This window comes from Mobula hypostoma, chromosome 13 (genome assembly GCF_963921235.1).
Source record: "Mobula hypostoma chromosome 13, sMobHyp1.1, whole genome shotgun sequence".
NCBI classification, from domain to species: domain Eukaryota; kingdom Metazoa; phylum Chordata; class Chondrichthyes; order Myliobatiformes; family Myliobatidae; genus Mobula; species Mobula hypostoma.
In genome coordinates this window covers 55,215,631-55,238,082 of record NC_086109.1, presented here as the reverse complement: position 1 = coordinate 55,238,082, position 22,452 = coordinate 55,215,631, and the positions used below count along the sequence as shown (strand labels likewise).

Below are 22,452 nucleotides of genomic sequence, written 5' to 3'. Positions count from 1 at the left end.
CAGTTTTCCCTTCACCGCCAGTGTGATCAGTATACTCTCTGTATTTTGGCCATTTGCCCATTATGAATTTCTGGAGGAGTCCCTGCCAATCAAAACAGCCCAAGTTCTCCAGACTTGCAGAGTTCCCTGAATTCTTCATCCTGGGTTAGTAACAGCTAACTACCCAGCCGCAGATCTTTCTGTACCTTACCAACATGGTCTGACTCCAGTCACCTGCTGACTCTACGGAGAAATTTATCCTCGAGCCCCAAAAGGGATGCCAACTCTGCTATAAATTTTAACCCTCCACAATAATTATCAGTTAGGAACAGTGAGATTATGTATTTGCTGACAAGTACCTTTCTTGGCTGAGTTAACAAATATATGAATTTACAAAACTAAATATCTGGGTGAACACTCTGCTGGTTTCCCTGACCTCCATGTACAGTCAAAGAATTGAACAGGTAATACCCTGGAAAAGGAGTCTACACTAGCCAGGTATTCCTTTTGATCCTGATGTAATCGCCACATTTTTGACGTGGGGATCATACACTTATGCAATGGTTGGTCTTCACAGAGTTGTCGCTGCCTGAACACCTGAAATCCTCCATTCTTATCTTTTTCCTTATCAGATCAATATGTGATATTTCCATTTCAGGATCTCCCATTCACTGCATCCAATCTCATGGTTCCCTTTCCCCACACTGCTCATTTCTACCTCCTACCCAAAATCCACAAACCTGTCCAGGTAAGCCCATTGTTTCTGCACAATATTAACGAAGGCAGTGGTGCTGCTTCATGCACCCATGCTGAGCTTGTCAATTTCATCAGCTTAGCCTATAACTTACACCCAACGATTAAATTCACTTGGTCCATTTCTGACACCTCCCTCCCCTTTCTCAATTGGTTTGTCTCCATCTCTGGAGGCAAACTCTCTACCAATATCTTTTATAAACCTACCAATTCCTAGGGCTATCTTGACTACACTTCTTCCCATCCTTTCTCCTGTTAAAATGCCATTCCCTTCTCTCATTTCCTCATCTCTGCCAAATCTGTTTCCAGAATGAGCTTTTCCTTTCGAGGGCATCAGAGATGTCCTCCTTCAAAAATGGAGTTTCCCTTCCTCCACCATTGATTCCTCACCCACATCTCCTCCATTTCCCAGACATCCGCACTTACCCCATCTTCCTGCTACCTTAACAGCTATAGAGTTCCTCGTCTTCACCTACCACCACATGAGCCTCCACATCCAACGCATCATTCTCCACAACTTCTGACATCTTCAACCAGACCTTACCACCAAACACATCTTTACCTCCCCTCCCCGACCCATTCTCCACTTTATGCAGGGATTGATCCCTTTGTGATTCCCTTGTCCATTCGTCCCTCTCCACTAATCCCCCTCCTGGCTCTTATCCCTACAAGAGAAAGAAGTGCTACACCTGCCAATTAACCTCCTCCCTCACTTCCATTCAGGGCCCCAAACAGTCCTTCCAGCTGAGGCAACACTTCACCTGAAAATCTGTTGGGGTCATCTACTGTATCCCCACTCCTCTTCTGACTTGTTGGTCCATGATCTGCTCTTCTGCTGTGGTGAGGAAAATGGTCTCGGATTTAACAGATCATCAACAGAAAACTCACTGTGTCCATGTTCAGTTGCTCTAATTAAGATATCCCTCAGCAAGAACCAACTCACTGAACTTTTCACAAAATGGCGGCTACAAGAACCAGACGTCCCATCCTGCAAAAACTCATTTCAGGGAGGTAGCACCACCATCCCTGCCCCCCACAACTCCATATTCCTCCTTCCCCACCCCCCACCCCGGTCGACCTCCAAGGGTGTACATATACAGGACACTTGATTATGAAAGAACACAACAATTTATTTGATCACATATTGAAACTATTTACACACACATACACACACACACACACACATATATTCCTTGTTGAGTATTTTGTTGGCAGTCTCAATGCTTATAGTTAAATGCTAATGCAAATAGCTTTTCTATTTCCTTTGCAAACTTTCTTGGTACTGTGATGTGGCTTGCTTGGCAGATTTGAGCATTTTGCCGGAAGTCTCAAACACAGCAGTCTGTGTCAATAAATTTGATAATTTTGCAAGACATCAGATTCACAAGTGTTTTGTGAGACAGCTGACTTCTGAATTCTGTCTTAAGGCTGATTTATACTTGTGCGTCAAATGTACGCCGTAGGTACCGCGTACCCTACGCCGTATGGTGACGTGCACCTCCCCAAAAATGTAACTCACACGTCGCAGCGACGCAGACCACAGTAACTGTGATTGGTCCGCTTGGTAGCATCGCGTTTCCTCATAACGCATTTCCAGTTGCTTTTTCCGCCATGTCTGTACACTGATGCAAAGTAAATGATTGGAGACGATGAAGCAAATCGTCAAATCTACCTGCCGACATCTGAAAAGATTTGAAATGCATTTCCTCGTCCATGTCTCTCACGAAGAAACTCAACACAGTGGCTTAGAAACCACACCCCCCCTCCCCCGTTGGCCAACTAGCATTTTGGCGGTGAATTGCAGAGCGATGCAGACACAAGTACGCATGCTCGCTGTGGCGTAGGGCTACGAAAAATCAGGCCTACGGCATAGCCCGTATGCACAGGTATAAATCAGCCTCTAATGTGAAGCACCATGCTGAATGCCCTTCCTACATCACAATTAGAATTTGGCAGCACCAAAAGCAGCTTCATCAACTGGCGGAGCTCTTTGAATCTCAACTGCCCTGTGCTCAGAGTTTTTACTTAGGACAGCTTCCCCCAGAACTCATCAACTGGCAAACTTTCATAGTTTGGCACCAGTCCTTCAAGGTTAGTTGAGACATAATCCAGGACTTCCGAGTGGAGCTGTTCTCTTGCATCTGCCTTGATCACATTTGGAAATCTCTCTGCCAAAGTCAAAATCTGCTCTGGATTCACCTCATCTTGGGTCTCTGTATTGACCACTGACAGATATTTCAAGATTTGGCCTCTCATTGGGAACTTCTCCAAGATTTTTTTAAAGCAGCTGACATAGAATGCTCTGGCATCTTTGGAGAACTGCTTTGTCTTGTAAGGGGGGATCTCTTGTGCTTCCTCGCTTAGTAACTGCCTCCTTGCCAGGTACCCAGTAAAAAGCTCTTCATCTGGGCGGTGAATTTCAGGGTTGCTCACATCTATCTCCTGAATGTTCTGTTCTCTCCATACCTTTATACAAACGTTTGTAATATCATGGAGTTGTTTTTTTATTCTATTACAACTTTAAGCAAGTCTACAGGGAGTTTGGCCTCATCACGTAGGACATCAATAGAGTAGCTCCTTAGCAGCTAGCCAGCTAGTTTAAATAATGTTAGCTATGCTAATGAATGAATGACACCTGTTAAACTGACCTCATCATGTCTTTTACAGCCATTTAACCCACCATGGGCAATAGAAAAGTCACTGTTGCAAACAGTGCAGCGAGCAGGACTGTCATTATTTTTGACCCCTATTAGGCAGGGGTACACTTTAGTGTAGTCTGGGGTGAAGTACGTTTTATATTTTCTTTTTTTGGAACACTCTGCCATGGTGCTGCAGGACACTAAACTGAACTGATGGACAATGAAAGAGAGAGAGAGAGAGAGAGGTCGACTAAAGCCCGACCACAGAGAAAAGAGAGCACAAAGACAGACCAATCAGGATGCTCCCTCTGTCACTTACTGTGTGTCTGTCTCTCTCTCTCTCTCTCTCTCTCTCTCTCTCTCTCTCTCTCCCCCCCTCTCTCTCTCCCTCTCAAAAAAATCGATTTCTGGGATATTGTATATAAATTGTGGACGTCAGGGAGCCGCTATCAATATGCAGGAGACTCCCGGAACTTCCGGGAGAGGTGGGATGTGTGAAGAACAGTCTCACAAAATGGCAGCTCCATTTCTGCAACCACATGCCCAGAACAAAATCTTTTGATTTGTCTGTTTCCACTGCCCTTGCCTCATTTTTATTTGTTGATTTGCAAGATTGGAGTTCTTTCTGGCCAATGCATGTGACACTTTTAAGTCACCAGTTTACTGCTGTTCATTCTGAGGTTTGTCTGTTGGCTCTAGAACAGCTGTGCTCTAACCAGTAACATCAGAGCTGAGTTCCGGGGAGGAGATGACTGTCATCGATGTTTGGAGAGCCTGATCCTCTGCATCTCCGGCTGCAACTGGATCCATGACTTTTTCATCATGAGACCACATTCAGTGTGGGTCAGAAATAACATCCCCTTGCTGACAATCAATGCTGGTACACATCAAGGTTGTGTGCTTAGCCCACTGCTTTACTCTCTCTACACCCATGACTGTGTGGCTAGGCACAGCTCAAATGCCATCTATAAATTTGCCGACGATACTGTTAGCAGAGTTTCAAATAGTGATGAGGAGGTGTACAGGAGTGAGGTAGATCAGCTAGTTGAGTGCTATTGCAACAACAGCCTTGCACCCAACGTCAGTAAGACCAAGGAGTTTATTGTGGACTTCAGAAAGGGGGAAGTCGAGGGATCAGAAGTGGAAAGGGTGAGCATTTTCAAGATCCTGGATCAGCATCTCTGGGGATCTGTCCTGGCCTCAATATATTGATACAATTACAAAGACAGCAGTTCTGTTTCATTAGAAATTTGACGAGATTTGGTATGTCAGCGAAGATTGTTGCAAGTTTCTACAGATGTACCTGGAGCGCATTCTATAGAGGGGCCATGTACAGGGTCCAAAAAAGCTGCAGAAAGTTGTCAACTCAGTCAGCTCCATCATGGGCACCAGCCTCCCCAGCATCAAGGATATCTTCAAATGGTGATGCTTCTTCTCATTGCTACCATCAAGGAGGAAGTACAAGAACTTCTGTGGAATTCTCTGCCACAGGAAACTGTTGAGGCCAGTTCATTGGCTATGTTTAAGAGGGAGTTAGATATGGCCCTTGTGGCTACGGGGGTCAGGGGGTATGGAGGGAAGGCTGGGGCGGGGTTCTGAGTTGGATGATCTGCCATGATCATAATAAATGGTGGTGCAGGCTTGAAGGGCCGAATGGCCTACTCCTGCACCTATTTTCTATGTTTCTATGTTTCTATAACTTGAAGACATACACTCAACATTTCAGGGAACAACTGCTTCCCATCCACTGTTAGGTTTCTGAATGGACAATGAAGTTTTGTACACTATCTCCCTTTTTTTTGCTCTCTTTTTGCACTACTTATTTAATTATATATATTTCTATGATAAGTTGCAGTTTTTGTATTGTAACGTACTGCTGCCAAAAAACAATATACTTCAGGACTTGCCAGTGATATTAAACCTGATTCTGATTCTGATTCATGTGAAACATTATAAAGGTAGAGTGATAAATGTGGTATATATGGATTTTAGTAAGGGGTTTGACAAAGTTCCCCATGGTGGGCTCATTCAAAGATTGGCAATTCATCTCTGCCTCAGGATGACGCATCAGGATTGTCTCCATGCACGGAGAACCATACTGTAGTGCCCCCATCGATGACTATCCCATCAGAAAGCATCTGCTAATGACTGTGAATCTTCTACAGAGTACTACTCCTAACTCCTCAGATACTGAAGGAGTTCCCTGCCCGCATGCAGCAATATTTGGCCAAAGGACAGGTATAGGCAAGTAATTGTACTGCATAAATGCTATACAATTGCAATCTCTAAAAGAGAGAGCGGGCTTTATTATTGGCAAGTCCACAGTGCTAAATGTTCAGGTAATCCTTGTCCAGAATCTAAACTTGAGCATTCACCTGTGAATGGTCAGGTGCTGTGCATCCCACACTTCATGATTTGCCTCCTGATTCCCCAAGCCTTTTTGCCATCAACCCTTAATGGTTGCCAGGTCAATATAGCGAATGCTGTGTGATCACACTGGGAAAACTTCTATCACAATGACGGCAGAAGTTCATAACGTTTGTTGACGTGTCCTTGAGATCAATCAAGAATTGGGCAACAAGTACCTGCCTTGCTAGTAATGCCCACTTCTCAAAGAACCTAAAAGTAAACATGGTTATGTTAATAATAAGGTTGTGTATGATCCTACTTTAAACCAAATGACTAATTTCTTTGTTTTTGTTTTCCTTTCCCTGTCATCCCCATTCCTACCCAACCTCTTCACTCTCCTTTCTCTCTGCCTTTCTTAGACCAGGGATGATTTTCTGGGCCTGGTGCATATTCCTCTTCATCATATCCCGGTAAGTTGTAATTGCACCAGAGAGACCATTGCACACTTGTTTAGGGTTATATTGGTGTTGTCCATGTTACTACTTCTATTAACTTCCTTCTGATAGCTCAATATTGTGTCACCCTGACTCTGGTATTTCTGCTAGTTACATTGTGGATATGACTGTTCACTGTACTCTGCCACTTGTGAGAAGTTCCTCTTCTTGTGAAGTAAAGTTGCTTTAGCACATTGGGAGAAAAGTATAAATGTGGATTCTCTATAAGTAACACACATCAAAGTTGCTGGTGAACGCAGCAGGCCAGGCAGCATCTCTAGGAAGAGGTACAGTCCACGTTTCAGGCCGAGACCCTTCGTCAGGACTAACTGAAGGAAGAGTGAGTAAGAGATTTGAAAGTTGGAGGGGGAGGGGGAGATCCAAAATGTTAGGAGAAGACAGGAGGGGGAGGGATGGAGCCGAGAGCTGGACAGGTGATAGGCAAAAGGGATACAAGAGGATCATGGGACAGGAGGTCCGGGAAGAAAGACAAGGAAGGAGGGGGTGACCCAGAGGATGGGCAAGGGGTATATTCAGAGGGACAGAGAGAGAAAAAGGAGAGTGAGAGAAAGTATAAAAATAAATAACAGATGGGGTACGAGGGGGAGGTGGGGCATTAGCAGAAGTTAGAGAAGTCGATGTTCATGCCATCAGGTTGGAGGCTACCCAGACGGAATATAAGGTGTTGCTCCTCCAACCTGAGTGTGGCTTCATCTTTACAGTAGAGGAGGCTGTGGATAGACATGTCAGAATGGGAATGGGATGTGGAATTAAAATGTGTGGCCACTGGGAGATCCTGCTTTCTCTGGCGGACAGAGCGTAAGTGTTCAGCAAAGTGGTCTCCCAGTCTGCGTCGGGTCTCACCAATATATAAAAGGCCACATCGGGAGCACCGGACGCAGTATATCACCCCAGTCGACTCACAGGTGAAGTGTCGCCTCACCTGGAAGGACTGTTTGGGGCCCTGAATGGTGGTAAGGGAGGAAGTGTAAGGGCATGTGTAGCACTTGTTCCGCTTACACGGATAAGTGCCAGGAGGGAAATCAGTGGGGAGGGATGGGGGGGACAAATGGACAAGGGAGTCGCGTAGGGAGCAAGCCCTGTGGAAAGCAGAGAGGCGGGGGAGGGAAAGATGTGCTTAGTGGTGGGATCCCGTTGGAGGTGGTGGAAGTTACGGAGAATAATATGTTGGACCCAGATGCTGGTGGGGTGGTAGGTGAGGACCAGGGGAACCCTATTCCTAGTGGGGTGGCGGGAGGATGGAGTGAGAGCAGATGTGCGTGAAATGGGGAAGATGCGTTTGAGAGCAGAGTTGATGGTGGAGGAAGGGAAGCCCCTTTCTTTAAAAAAGGAGGACATCTCCCTAGTCCTGGAATGAGAAGCCTCATCCTGAGAGCAGATGCGGTGGAGACGGAGGAATTGCGAGAAGGGGATGGTTGCTTGAGTCTAGAAGCATTGGAAAAGGCAGAGGTTAACAGGGGAACACAGAGATCAGTGTTGGTGTCCAAGAAATTTCACAATGTATATGGAACACTTGGCTGGTTGCACCATGGATATGACAGTGACATTTTGCTGATACTACATGGGTAGGAAAGCAGGTTGCGAAAAAGCCTTTAAAGAGGCTGCCAAGGGATATTGATAGGTTGGGAGTGGGCAAGATAGTGAGAAATAGAAGATAGTGTAGGAAATTTGTCTGTTTTGACAGAAAAATCAAAACATTGAAGTATATTTACTGAATAAACAGAGTGTATTTACAATGAGAGATTTCAGAGCTCTGAAATGCAGAGCTATCTGGGTGCCCTTATAAATGATATGCTAACAGCTAGTATGCAGGTAAAGCAAGTAACAAGGAAAATTATTCTTATTATGAAGGCAATTGAATATAAAACTAGGGAGGTTATGCTTCAATTATACTTGGCATTAGTGTGTACACAGTACTGCCTTGATCTTATTTATGGAAGGGTGCATTGGAAGCGGTTCAGAGAGGATTTTCTCGAGTTAATATTTGAAATGGGTAGGTTGTCCTATCAGGGAAGGTTGGACCGGCCATGTTTGCATCTTCTGGTGTTCAGAAGGGCAAGAGATAACTTAATTGAAACAAATAAGATCCCAATGACAGATGTGGAAAGAATGTTTCTACCCGTTAGAATACTTAGAATTAGGTCCGTTTCAGAGTGGGGGGGGGGGTAACATGCTAAATTAAGACAAATGAGGTGATATTTTGTTCCCTGAGGGTGAGAATTTTTGATACATTGGTAGAGTGTATGGAAAAATATATTTTTATAATCTTAATACTGATGTAGGTGGAATGTTTCTGAAACAAGGTTACTGAAGGTAGGTAGGAAAGTGGATTTGAGTCTACAATCAGGTCCGTAGGAGGAAAGGTTTTGTTTTGTCAGAAACACAGGAAATGCAACAATTGACTCTGACTCTGGAGAGAAACCCTTGGTTGGGTTATGTTTAGGATTAGGAGAGACATAATGAAACCTGGCATATCATCTGAACATGTTCGACAAGAATGGGCGACTGGGAGACTAAATAGAGCACTGCTTCTTCGCAGAAATTGCTTAGATCATTATTTCAAAGAAATGTTCTTGTTAATTTAGCAGATAGCCCAGTGCTGTCACATGAAGTGATTTTCTGAGTACAGCAGATTCTGTCTGGATTGTGTGAAAGGAGCACGTCAACAAGACCTTTCTGTAGGGTGAAGTGATGACAACTTTCCAATTCTTCGTTCTTTACTCTGGCCTCTCTTGAAATTGAGCAGGTTCCAACCACATTTGATATGAGATAGAGAGAAGTTCTCAGGTCTGAGGGCTGGTATGCAGTTGCAAGCTTGGAAACTGATGAAGTACAAAATCTTTTTTAAGTTTCATGACTAGAGGATTGTTGAAATGTAAACCGATCACTCTGTGTTCTAACTTTTATCTGAAATAAACATAAAAATAAAACATTTTGAATTAACATGAGAGATAGCCAGCTGGTGGCGCAGTGGCGTCAGCGCTGGACTTCGGGGCGACAGGTCCTGAGTTCGAATCCGCCCGGCTCCCTTGCACGCTCTCCATCCGTGCCTGGGTTGAGTGTCCGAGCTAACAGACCTTGTTTAAAAAAAACCTGGAGAGGGATGGGCTCTGCCAGGTTTCAGGTGCCCAAGACAGGCAGTACAATGAGCACAGTACGATGAGCACAGTACGATGAGCACAGTACGATGAGCACAGTACGATGAGCACAGTACGATGAGCACAGTACGATGAGCACAGTATGATGAGCGCAGCACAATGAGCACAGTACAATGAGCACAGTACAATGAGCAAACCACAAAGATCGGTGCAAAAACTTGTCATGACGGCGCACCAACGACTCCACCAGGAGTTAAGGGTGCACACACACACACACACACACACACACACACACACAGACACACACACACTCATACACACACACACACACACATATATACACACACACAGACACACACACACACATATACACACACACATACACACACAGACACACACACACAGACACACACACACATATACACACACACATACACACACACACACACACACACAGACACAGAGAGACACACACACACACATATACACACACACACACAGACACACACACACACACACACACACACACACACACACACACACACACACACACAGCGACACACACACTAAATTGAGAGAGGTCTACTTTTCTCCTTCACCATGCATCCATTTGTTCCACAGGGAAAATCCTTGCAGCTGCTTAAGGTGGTTTGTCACTGTTCAGACAAGCAAAATGTCTGAGGTAAAATGCTGTCAAATACTCAGTGTGCCATGTTGCATCTGTGGAGAGAGGGAGAGAGAGAAATAGACACTGTTTCAGATCAGCAACCTTTCATTAGAACTAAGCAAAATTTAAAAAGTAACAGTCTCTGTGTTTAAGGGAATGGGTTGGAGATAATTGATTGATACATGGTGGCTGCTTAAAGTGAGGTGATAAAGGCTAGTCTGTAATTAACATTGATTCTGCTTTGAGGTATACATTGAATAAAATCTGAAATGCCATAAGAGAAAAAGAACCTGAATGGTGGAAAATTATAAGAATGGAATAACTGATTTCCTGAAATCATTGGAGTTGATGTTGCGTCTGGAAATGTGCAATAAGCTGGGTTGGAAAATGAGGGGATCTTATTGAACCCGGGAGTAGAGATTAGAGTGGGCTGAGAGCCAATGTGACAGTCTCCATAAGGGTGGAGACATCCTTTTGGACTGAATGAAGACGTTTTGCAACTTATTACTGTAATATTCCACGTAAACTGATGTTAACTCTGCTTAACTGTTCTCAGCTGAGGTACAAATAGAGCAGTAATTACAAAGCAAGTAACTCATAGTTGTAAGCACATTGGCCGATATTGTGTGGAAGCAAGCAAGTCTCTTTTGACTGAAAAAATGTGTGTAAATAGATAACTGGTGGAAAAATAATTAAAGCCTATGTTAAAAAAATGTAATTGACATATAAGTAAATATATTGGAATTAATGGCTACTTTTTAATTGCAGACTGAAAATCCAAACTTAGACAGACCTTATACGTTCAAGGATTTTATTCTTCGTCCTAGAAGGTAATTGAAACTATCCAGGTGAACAAGTACAGTGGGTTGTAGCCATTTCCTCTTCTGGAGTTACATGCACAAAGTTCTGGAGGAACTTGTGTAAATCAGACAGCATCTATGGAGGGGAATAAAGAGTCAACTTTTTGTTCTGAGACCCTTCATCAGCACTCCTCCATTAGTTCCTCCAGCATTTTGTGTGTGTTGCTCCAGATTTCCTTCATCTCCTGTGTTTATGATTCTCCTCTGGAGTTGATGTGAATGCCAGTCTTCTGTTTGGATTTTTTTTTCACTAAGTTCCTGGGGCAATGAAAATAGTGCCTCACAATTTATCTTTTTGTACCAGATCAAACCTACTGTGCTACTCTTCCTTTTAGTGCTTGCATTCTAAGTTGTTGGAAACAATTAGTGAATATGCAACAACATTAAGGAAGATATCGAAAAGCTGCCATCTGTGTGTATATTTATCTACTCAGTAAGAATAGGAAGTTTATGAAAATATGGTCAAATGGATTAAAGAAATGTACAGCACAGGAAGGAGGCCGTTTGGATCATCATCTTCATGCTGACCGACAAAGTGCTATCCAAACTAAATTCACTTGGTCTGTTGTTTTGTAAGTTTTGGCACATGAAGTGTTCATCTAAATACTGTTTCATATTCACTGACTGTTTTTGCAACTTATCCATTTCAAGAAAGCAGTTTCAAACTCTTGGGTGGGGAAAAAAAAAAGTCAGTCTTTACTGATCCAAGGAAAATAGCCTCAGCCTAGCCAATCTTCCTAAGACTCCCATGTTCTGATCCTGCTCCCTTTAGCGATCACATCCATCTTGTCATGCAGAGGCCAGAACTGCACTCAGTACTCTTATCTGTGGCGTAACTAGTCTTGCATGTAGTTGAGTATTATCTCTTCTCTCACTCTGTTTTGTATCAATATTCCTTCTGCTGTCTTATCCACCTCTCTTGGTGCCTTTTAAGGAAGTGTGGATATACATCGCAGGACTCCTCTGTCTTCCACACTTCACAGCATCTAACCATTTGGTATGGCTTCCCCTCAATTAGTTTCCCTCCCAGAATTTGTTTCATTACACTTTTGGCCATTTGCCTTTTTTCTGCCTGCCTGACCTGTTTAGCTTCCTTGCTATCAACTGCAAGATTTTTTGTCATCTGCCAATGCCCACTAATATTTAAATCTCAAAAGCAAGGAATCTAGTACTAAGCCTTATGAAACCCCACTGTAACAGCCATCCAATCACAAATCACCACTGCCCTTTGCTACATGCTGGTGAGACAATTTTGGACACTTGCACACATCCCATGAGGGCTGAACTTTTCTGATTAATCTGCTATATGGGACTTGGGCAAACTCATACTTAAAGTCTATGTATCAAATAGGTACCCACTTTATTACCTCCTCAAAAATTATTTTTGCATTGATTATTGCTGACTATCCTTGCCTATCTGTTTTTATATGTGAATACTCTCCTTCCAACGAGCGCCTTTCTAAATGAGGATTTATACTGCATCTCAATTCTTCAGAGGAATTTTCTTACAATTGGCTGATAGATAATTATTAGATTCTTTTCCTTCTCTCCTTTGAAACTTTGGTACAAATTAGTGTACCAAACATGTGTTCTTCTGGCAGCATGTCAATACTCACAAAGGACTGAAAAATGGTCCTCAGGCTCTTCGCCATTCATAGGGCATAGAACAGTACAGAACAGCACAGGAACAGGTCCCGTGGCCCACAGTGCTGTGCCAAACCAATTAAATTAGTAATCAAATGGTCAACTAAATTAATCTCTTCTGCCGAGACAATGTCCCGATCCTTCCATGTACCTCTCTAATGTAAAGTTTAAAAGTCTGTAATGTATCTGCCCTTCCAACCATCCCAGAGAGCACATTGCAGTCACCCACCAGTCTCTGTGTAAAAATAGTGCCCCTCACATCAACTTTGAAATTAACCCCTCTAACCTTAAAAGCATGTCCTCCTCACTTCATTTCTAAAATAAATTTCACATGGGCCTAGCAATTTATCTAGATACAGTAAAACTTCGGTAAATAACAATGTTTCGGCATGTGGCTCCTCTGAAACTCACTGGGTTCTCTGTAAAGTTTGTCATACCACAGCATTAAAAAATGTCTCAAGTAGTGTTTTGGTGAATTGTGTTGTTGAGAATGAACTGCGTTTCCATTATCCCTGTTTGTATATTTTTAATTTCTTCTGTTTTGCCCCTCATCATCAAATGTATCGATGTCTATTATGAAAGGCTGATCTATAGAAATTCAATTGATTTGGATCATTGGGTTAGCAGTGTTCAGTGCTGAATCAAATCAATTTGAATTTCACAAGTACGTCGTCTAGCCAGAGAGGTTAAAGAATACTTGGTGCTTAACCATTAAACAGCTATCCATCAATAGAACAGAAAATATGATCCCTCTTCATAGTCCACTGGAAAATGTATTTCAGAGTTTTAAACTGTCTAATGCTAAAGAAATTAATTTCAATTCCTCTCTTTGCACTGAAACATTTGAGTGACCTAATGACCAGTTCAACATTAAACATGGTGACCTTTTAATGACTAGAAGTATGAAATGTCAGATAGCTTGAATTAAATGACTTTGAATGAGAAACTTGAAATCTGGCACTTTCTCTGCTCTCAACCTGAAAGGTTACCTTATTTCAGACGTGTGCCCCTTGAGATACCAGATACCCACTTATACCTCATTTAAGTGGTTATTTTTTCATGGGGTGGGTTTCTGTGGTAACAGCAAGCTGTTCAACTGTATCAAATACCTATGGATGTTTTTTTTGGTATGGGCTTTCAAAATGCAGTCTGTGGAGTCTCCCAAAGGGCTAAAAAACAGTGTTAGCTGAAATTAAAGATCATGAAATCCAACAAATATTTTTGACTTGGTTGTGGAATTGATGACCAACAGGAGTTGGAGATTAGGAATAATGGCTAGTTCTCTTAACTAGTAGTGTGAAATATTAGTGTAATATTTTTAATGATGGATGATGGGGTAGGAGGAGACACATCCAGGTTTGACACTAAGATAAGTGACATTATATGCGCTGGAAAGTGTGGAGCAATGAAACAGGAAAGACTAAGTTATGAAGAAAAACTAATAGATTAAGTGAAATGACAAAAGCATGGCAAATAGACTTTAGTGAATGAAAATGTTAGGTCATTCTGATTTAGTACAGATAGACCAAAAGAGTTTCTAAATCTTACTAAGTTGGAACTAGTGGAGGCTTCCAGTGGATGAGGGGCCCATGGATTGAGATAATTGAAATCCCCAATACCATGGACTGAGCTCATTGCAATCACCAAAACCGTGGAGTGAGATAATTGCAATCTCCAAAACTATGGACTGAGATCATTGAAATCCCCAATACCATGGACTGAGATAATTGCAATCCCCAAAACTATGGAGTGAGATAATTGCAACCCCCAAAACTGTGGAATGAGATAATTGCAATCCCAAAACCATGGAGTGAGATCATTGCAATCCCCCAAACTATGGAGTGAGATCATTGCAATCCCCAAAACCATGGACTGAGATCATTGCAATCCCAAAACCATGGAGTGAGATCATTGCAATCCCAAAACCATGGAGTGAGATCATTGCAATCCCCCAAACTATGGAGTGAGATCATTGCAATCCCCAAAACCATGGACTGAGATCATTGCAATCCCAAAACCATGGAGTGAAATCATTGCAATCTCCAAAACCATGGACTGAGATCATTGAAATCCCCAAAACCATAGACTGAGTTAATTGCAATCCCAAAGCCATGGAGTGAGATCATTGCAATCACCAAAACCATGGAGTGAGATAATTGCAATCCCAAAACCATGGAGTGAGATCATTGCAATCCCCCAAACTATGGAGTGAGATCATTGCAATCCCCAAAACCATGGACTGAGATCATTGCAATCCCCCAAACTATGGAGTGAGATCATTGCAATCCCCAAAACCATGGACTGAGATCATTGCAATCCCAAAACCATGGAGTGAGATCATTGCAATCCCCAAAACCATGGAGTGAGATAATTGCAATCCCCAAAACCATGGACTGAGATAATTAAAATCCCCAAAGCCATGGATTGAAATCATTGAAATCCCCAAAACCATGGATTGAAATCACTGAAATCCCCAACACCATGGATTGAAATCATTGAGATCCTCAATACCATGGTTTGAGATCATTGAAATCCCCAATACCATGGACTGAGATAGTTGAAATCCCCAATACCATGAAATATTACTATTTAAATGCTAAGGGATATAAGAAAATGGAAGTTATGCCTCAGTCATGCTCAGCCCTGGTTAGATCACAACTGGAGCACACTGAGGTGTTCCGGTTATGCAGCCTTGGGAGAAATTACTCAAACTAAACAAGTGTTGCCTCAAATTAAAAGTGTATGTGTCATTTAATGAAAGTTATTGAAACCATTTTATGACTAATAGAATGAAAAAACACCATTTCTGTGGGTTTGAAAATGTTGATGTAAGGATCATATTCAGAAGAGTAGAACCAAGTCTTTCATGAGTGAAGTTTGGAAACCCATACATGACAGAGGTCTTTAGAAGTTTGAAACTCTTTCTTAAATTCTAGTTGACGTTAAGTAAGTTTTTAATTTTTAAATTATAAGGGTAATAATGTTAATCAAAATATTTGAGGGTTTTAGTATAAAAATCCATATTGAGGGGATAAAGGTTAGTTACTAAACTGAATAGTGCAAACTCACGAATGTTATTGATTGGATCCTGTGATTATATTTCCTTTGAGTGAATTGCAGTTGAACTTTAGCTTGTATTATGTTTGTATCCCTCATTCAGTAGAAGTTGCTGTATAACAGTGAAAGCGGGAGCCAGGCTTGTTCTGTCAATTCAATGACAGCTTCATGCACTGCCTCCTGTGTGATAATCTGACTCAGTGCAGGCTGTTCCATTGGATCTCTGCGGCCTTTGTGAAAAGGTCCAACACTACAAAATAACTTTCATTCTTCTGGTTGTATGTGGCATTGAGCTAGAGTGGCTTGGTTCCTTTGCAGAAGTTTTCACATTGATGTCAGCTTACGGTTCACTTCTAATTTGTTTATCTTCCTTCCTACCGTTTGCACCATTTTTGCAGTGCTTGCCTACAATGGTTTGTAATCATTATCGTAACTCTAGCCACTAAAATTGGTTACTATGTATACTTCTATTTTAATTTATTTAATTAATCGTGGGAGAAAAAAGAGGGGTGAAAAAATAGCAGATCTTAGGATCTTGCATTACTTTTAATCACTGTGTTTTCCCCAGCCATAAATCCAGGGTTAAAGGTCATCTTCGATTAAAGATGACTTATCTGCCTAAAAGTAATGTCTCTGAGGATGATGTTACAGAGCAAACTGATGAAATGGAGGTAAGGATAATACATCCTTTATTATAAGTAATAAGTAAGTTTTTGGTTGCAGTATAGATTATTTTTGGCAATTTTAAAAAAAATAAAACATTAAATTTGTGCACAGATATAAAGGAGTACTTATGTTTTATCACTGAAAGCTATTTATTTAAGACTTAGTCCTTTTTTTCATTCATGTTTGAGAATAAAAGCCTAGAGCTGAACAGGCTATGCTTGAGCAGTGCCAAAGCTTGGAATGAACTGCTCTTTGCATTATCCCCACTTCTACATTTTATGCATTCTATTGAGGCCCATTTTGACATCTCTTGTTTTTGGGCCAGCACAGTGGCACAGCTAGAAACCAGGTTCGATCCTGAGCTCCGGTGAACTTTGCATGTTCTCCCTGTTCTCCCTGTGACAGTAGGTTTCTGTGGTTGCTCTGGTTTCATAAAACACAGAACAGTGCAGCACAGTACAGATCCTTCAGCCCACAGTGTTGTGCCAAACTTTCAACCTACACTTAGATCAATCTAACCCTTTCCTCCTACATAGTCCTCCATCTTTCTTTCAGCCATGTGCCTACCTAAGGATTTCTTAAATATCCATGATATATCTGCCACTACCACCACCCCTGGCAGATACACACTTACACCACTCCCTGTGTAAAACAAAAACTACCTCTGACATACCCCCTTCCAGCAATACTTTTCTCCAATCACCTTAAAATTGTGTCCCCTTGTATTAGTCATTTTGGGTCTGGAAGAAAGTTTCTGGCTGTCCACTCCATCTCTACCTCTTATCATCTTGTACACTTCTAACAAGTCACCTCTCATCCTCTTTTGCTCCAAATTGAGCCCTAACTCACTTAACCGTTAACCTTTCAGACATGCTTTCTTATCCAGACAGCATACTGGTAGATCCTTAAGTGTCCCTAAGATGTGCAAATTAATAAATTAATTGAGAACTGTAAGTTGATCTGTGTGAATGGTCAGATTTTGGAGGTGTTATTGGGAAAGTAGATAATACAAAAGGTATTTCTGAATTAATGTTTGATAGTTAGCTCCGACTTGTGGTTCAAAGAACTTGTTTGGAAGCTGTATCACTCAAATCTCTTTCCTTTGTTGGAGTTACTGTGTAACTCCAAAACATTAAATTAATTCAAAGGAAGACACGGGAGTCCTGGAATGCGGGTCTAACTTTGGGTTTACCTTAAGCGGGTCGTGCGCGTATCACGTGGTAGCGTGTTGACTTATGCAATTCGCTTATCTATGCATATAACCTGCAAGGAATCATTTAAATGAACAAGAAGGTTTAATCACCCTCTATACATACATATACCCAAAGAGGATTTCAGAGTTGTATACTTAGATAATAAATGAACCTTTGAACCTTTGATATTAAATACACAACACTCGTCCCTGCTTAGCTGTAAACTCCAACTAAATAGATAATGCATCTCAGTTATATACACAGTATATTACACTGCTGATAAAAAGTATTCATCCACACCCCCCAGAAGTTTTCATGTTTTATTATTTTACAACATTGAATCATCGTGGATTTAATTTGGCTTTTTTGACACTGATCAACAGAAAAAGACACTTCCGTGTCAAAGTGAATAAAGGATCTCCACAATGTGATCTAAATTAATTACAAATATAAAACACAAAAAAATTCATTGCTTAAGTATTCATCCCCTCCCCCTTAATATGACACACCAAACCATCACTGGTGCAGCCATTTGGTCTTAGAAGTCACATAATTAGTTAATTGGAGATCACCTGTGTGCAGTCAAGGTGCTTAATACACTTCTACCTGGAAGGTGCAACTGCTGGTGAGTCGGTATCCTGGCAAAAACTGCACCATGAAGACAAAAAAACACTCGAAGCAGCTACACAAAAAAGTTATTGAAAAACACAAGTCAGGAGATGAATTCAAGAAAATTCACAAAGTCACTGAATATCCCTTGGAGTACAGTTAAGTCAATCATCAAGAAATGGAAAGAATATGGCACAGCTGTAAATCTGCCGCGAACAGGCTGTCCTCAAAAACTGAGTGACTGTGCAAGAAGGGGACTAGTGAGGGAGGCCACTAAGAGACCTAGGACAATTCTGGAGAAGTTACAAGTTTTGGTGGCTGAGATGGGAGAGACTGCACCTACAACAACTGTTGCCCGGGTGCTTCACCAGTCACAGCTTTATGGGAGAGTGGCTAAGAGAAAGCCACTATTGGAAAAAATAATTCACATGAAATCTCACATAGTGTTTGTCAGAAAGCATATGGGAGACTCTGAAGTCAGCTGGAAGAAGGTTCTACAATCTGAGGAAAGCAAAATTGAGCTTTTTAGCCATCAGACTATTGCTATGTTTTCTGAAGGCCAAACTCCGCACATAAACAAAAACACACCATTCCTACCATGAAGCATGGTGGTGACTGCATCATGCTGTAGGGATGCTTCACTGCAGCAGGCCCTGGAAGGCTTGTGAAGGTAGAGGGTAGAATGCAGGGAAATCCTGGAGGAAAACCTGATGCAATCTGCAAGAGAACATAGAACATAGAATAGTACAGCACAGTACAGGCCCTTCGGCCCAAAATATTGTGCCAACCCTTAAACCCTGCCTCCCATATAACCCTCCACCTTAAATTCCTCCATATACCTGTCTAGTAGTCTCTTAAATTTCACTAGTGTATCTGCCTCCACCACTAACTCAGGCAGTGCATTCCACGCACCAACCACTTTCTGAGTAAAAAATCTTCCTCTGCAACTTGGGAGAAGACTTGTTTTCCAGCAAGACAATGACCCCAAGCATAAGCAAAAGCTACACAGGAATGGCTTAAAAAGAACAAAGTTAATGTCCTGGAGTGGCCAAATTAGAGTCCAGATCTCAATCCATTGAGAATTTGTGGCTGGACTTGAAAAGTGCTGTTCACTCACAACCCCCATGCAATCTGACAGAGCTTGAGCAGTTTTGTAAAGAAGAATGGGGAAAAGTTCCAGTGTCCAGATGTGCAGATAGATGGGGCTTGTCAGCCATGGTTGGCAGTTCATCTAAAAGGAAAACTCTGATCTCAAACCACCTCCCCCCCCCCCGCCCACTGCCCTGTGGCTATACCTACTCATGGGGAAGGCTTCAATTGTAAACGCCGTGGGAAAAATCTGGAGCTGGATTCACTAAGGCAGCCCTATATGGAGTTCAATGTTAAGTGGCAACTCCTGTGATGCTGCTGATACCAAACCGTATTAGGCTCTGCGTTTGTTTGGGTTCATTAGCTGCATGAAGAAGGGGAGCTTACTACGTGGGCAACAGGTTGCTCTCCATATCGTACTGACCAGGCTTGTGTATCTAGACAGCCAGGACATTATATCCATGGTCAAGTCTGACCAATGTAGGCCTCAGCAGTAGCGATATACAAACATCCACAGCATATTAAATTTTAAAATGTCCCATTCAGGCCTGAAGATTTAATCACCGTGGGAAAATATCTTGCCTGCCAAGGGGTCACTCTGCTTGGCAGGTGAAACTTGTGGCTGTGAAACAATCTCAGGTTCTGGGGCCTCCTCCATGGTGGTTGTAGGAATTAACTCTGAAATCGCAGTAAGTGGTTCTGATAGCACTATCCAATTCCTTCTCTAACAATTGACTCTACTTTCATCAACTGATTGATGTTGTCATCTCCAGATGACATCGGACACAATCTCCACTGTGCAGAGAATAGTCCAGTTCTGAGTACCCACTTTTGATCACCTCTACAGTCCCTTGCCAGGACTGCTTGTCCAGCAATGAAACTTCAAACCTCCTTGCTTGAGGAACCCTCAATTTGTTTCAGTTGTTTGTCTTGCATACTCCTTCTGAGATTCAGTTTGAGGAGATCCAACTGTGAGCACAAGGGACAACCCAGGAACAGCACAGCTGGTGGGTTGTTGGTTGTGGAGCGTGTTGCATTGTGATATGCAAGGTGGAAACTGACAAGCTTCTGGTTCAGTGTTAGTGTAAACTATTTCTGCTGACGTTGCTTGCAGTGTATTCTTTAGACTCTGGACAAACCTTTCCACCAAGACATTTGTAGCTGGGTGGTACGGTGCAGATGTAATATGTTTTATTCCATTCATTTTTTGGGATGACTGAAACTATTCCCCACAAACTGTGGTCCATTGGCACTGACTAAGTGTTCTGGAACACCAGTCCTTGTGAAGAGGCTTGTCAGTATATCAACAATGTGCGAAGCCATAATGGAGGCTATTGGGAACACTTCTGGCCACTTTGTGGCTGCATAGCAAACTGCTCGATCTGCTGATCTATCCCAGGCCACCAGACAAAGCTTCGCGCCAATTCTTTCATTTTAACCAGGCCTACGTAACCAGCATGCAGTTCCTCCAACACTTTAGCTCTTAGCTTGGATGGTGCAACAACTCTCAATCCCCACATATGGCAACCTACATCAAGAGCAATTTTATCTTGGTGCCAGTAATAATGGGGAGCTGGAGTTTCTGCTGCTCATTCCAGCCATTTTGAGTGGCCATACAGACCTGAGACAGTGTGGGGTCTTTTCTGCTTTCCCTTTGGATCATCTTTGGCATAATAGGGAGACTTCTGATTTGCATTAAGAGGAATTATGTCAAGAGGAATGTTGTTTTGTGTAAATTCTCCCAGACTTCCTTTTCCAAGGGTAAATGGGACAATCCATCATCATTTCCAAAACTAATTGTCCTTTTGATTTCAATCTTATAATTGTGTCCTCCAAGAAACAGACCCCATCTCTGCCATCTCTGCATTTGTGCTTTAGCTGTTAGTGGAACAGCCTTCTGTGGATGGAAAATGGACACCGGTAGCTGATGATCAGTAATGATGGTAAACTCACCTGTACAAGTACGGGTTGAAACACTTTACACTGCAAACCAGACTCAAGGCCTCTCTGTCAATCTCTGCGTAACTTTTCTCTGCAGTGGTAAGGGAACGTGATGTAAAGGCTATGGGGCATTCACTTCTATCTCTCATCACATGTGATATGACTGCACTTTTGCCATAAGGCAAGGCTTCATAGGCAAACTTCACTGGATTGTGTGGATCATAATGTGTGAGTACAGTGTCTGATGTCACCATTTCCTTTGCCTTTTGGGAAGCCACCTCACACTGCTTTGTCCATTGCCATTTCTTCCTGATCAGTAGTAATGAGTTCAAAGGATGGAGCACAGCAGCCAGGTTTGGCAGCAATCTGTAACATTAGATAACTACTGTGACATGTCCTTTGGCCTTGGGACATCCACCACTCCTTGAATTTTCTCAGCACACTTGTGTAATGCTTGTGCATCAATCGTGTGACCACAGTAAGTGATGCTTAGTTTAAACAATTCACACTTGTAGCATCATGCTCTGAACCCATAACCTTCTAATCCTTTTAACACTGTCTTGAGATTTTGAAGATGTTCCTTGTCATCCTTACCAGTAATGGTGATGTCATCCAGATAACACTTGAGTGCCTGGGCATCCTTGCAGCTCCTGGTCTGTAGCTTAATGTTGGAGAGCAGGTGCAGATGCTACTCCAAAAATAAGCTTATTATAGCAATAAAGCCCTTTGTGAGTGTTTATGGCGAGAAACACTTCTTCCATCTCCATCTGCAAGTAGCCCTTAGGTAAGTCCACTTTGCTAAAGTCCATCTCCATCTGCAAGTAGCCCTTAGGTAAGTCCACTTTGCTAAAGTGTTTTCCTCCAGAAAGATTTGCAAAGATATCCTCTGTCCCAGGCAGAGGGTTTTGATCTACTTTCAGTACAGGGTTGATGGTAACCTTAAAATCACCCTTGACCCATTCTTCTTGGCTACTGGGACCACTGGCATTGGAAAGAATTCTTTCAGCCTCCATGCATTTGAGCTCACTGGCTACCTTAACATGGGTGGTATAAGGAGTGGGATGGTCTTTGGGCGTGGCATTTTCATTTAACACTATTTTACCCTTGATGTGTTTGAGTTTTTCAATGCCATCCTTGAAAACCCTTTGTGAGTGTGGCATAATGCAGTATCTTTCTTAAATTGCTTTCATATGGCTTCATTGCAGGGGATGTGATGTGCAAATTGTGGAAAGCTCTCCAATCAGGTTGTAGTCTCAGCCAATCATACCCCCACATTGCTGGTCATCCTGTTTTTACCACATACAAGCTCAATGTGATTTGATTGTTGTATTTTACTGTTACACATGTCATTTCTACAGGAGTTATGTTTTCCTTAGTATAAGATCTTAGTTGG

General features: G+C 42.2%; 1 protein-coding gene across 2 annotated transcripts in view; it reads left to right on the top strand.

Annotated features, from left to right (window-relative positions):
- nedd4a (NEDD4 E3 ubiquitin protein ligase a) overlaps positions 1-22,452 on the top strand; it is a 242,825-nt gene that overhangs the window by 167,197 nt on the left and 53,176 nt on the right. For both annotated transcript variants that reach the window (XM_063065708.1, XM_063065709.1), the window contains 3 exons: positions 6,140-6,190; positions 10,769-10,830; positions 16,130-16,232. In XM_063065708.1, the coding sequence (XP_062921778.1) occupies positions 6,140-6,190; positions 10,769-10,830; positions 16,130-16,232 (216 nt within the window). The remainder of the gene's footprint in view (positions 1-6,139; positions 6,191-10,768; positions 10,831-16,129; positions 16,233-22,452) is intronic.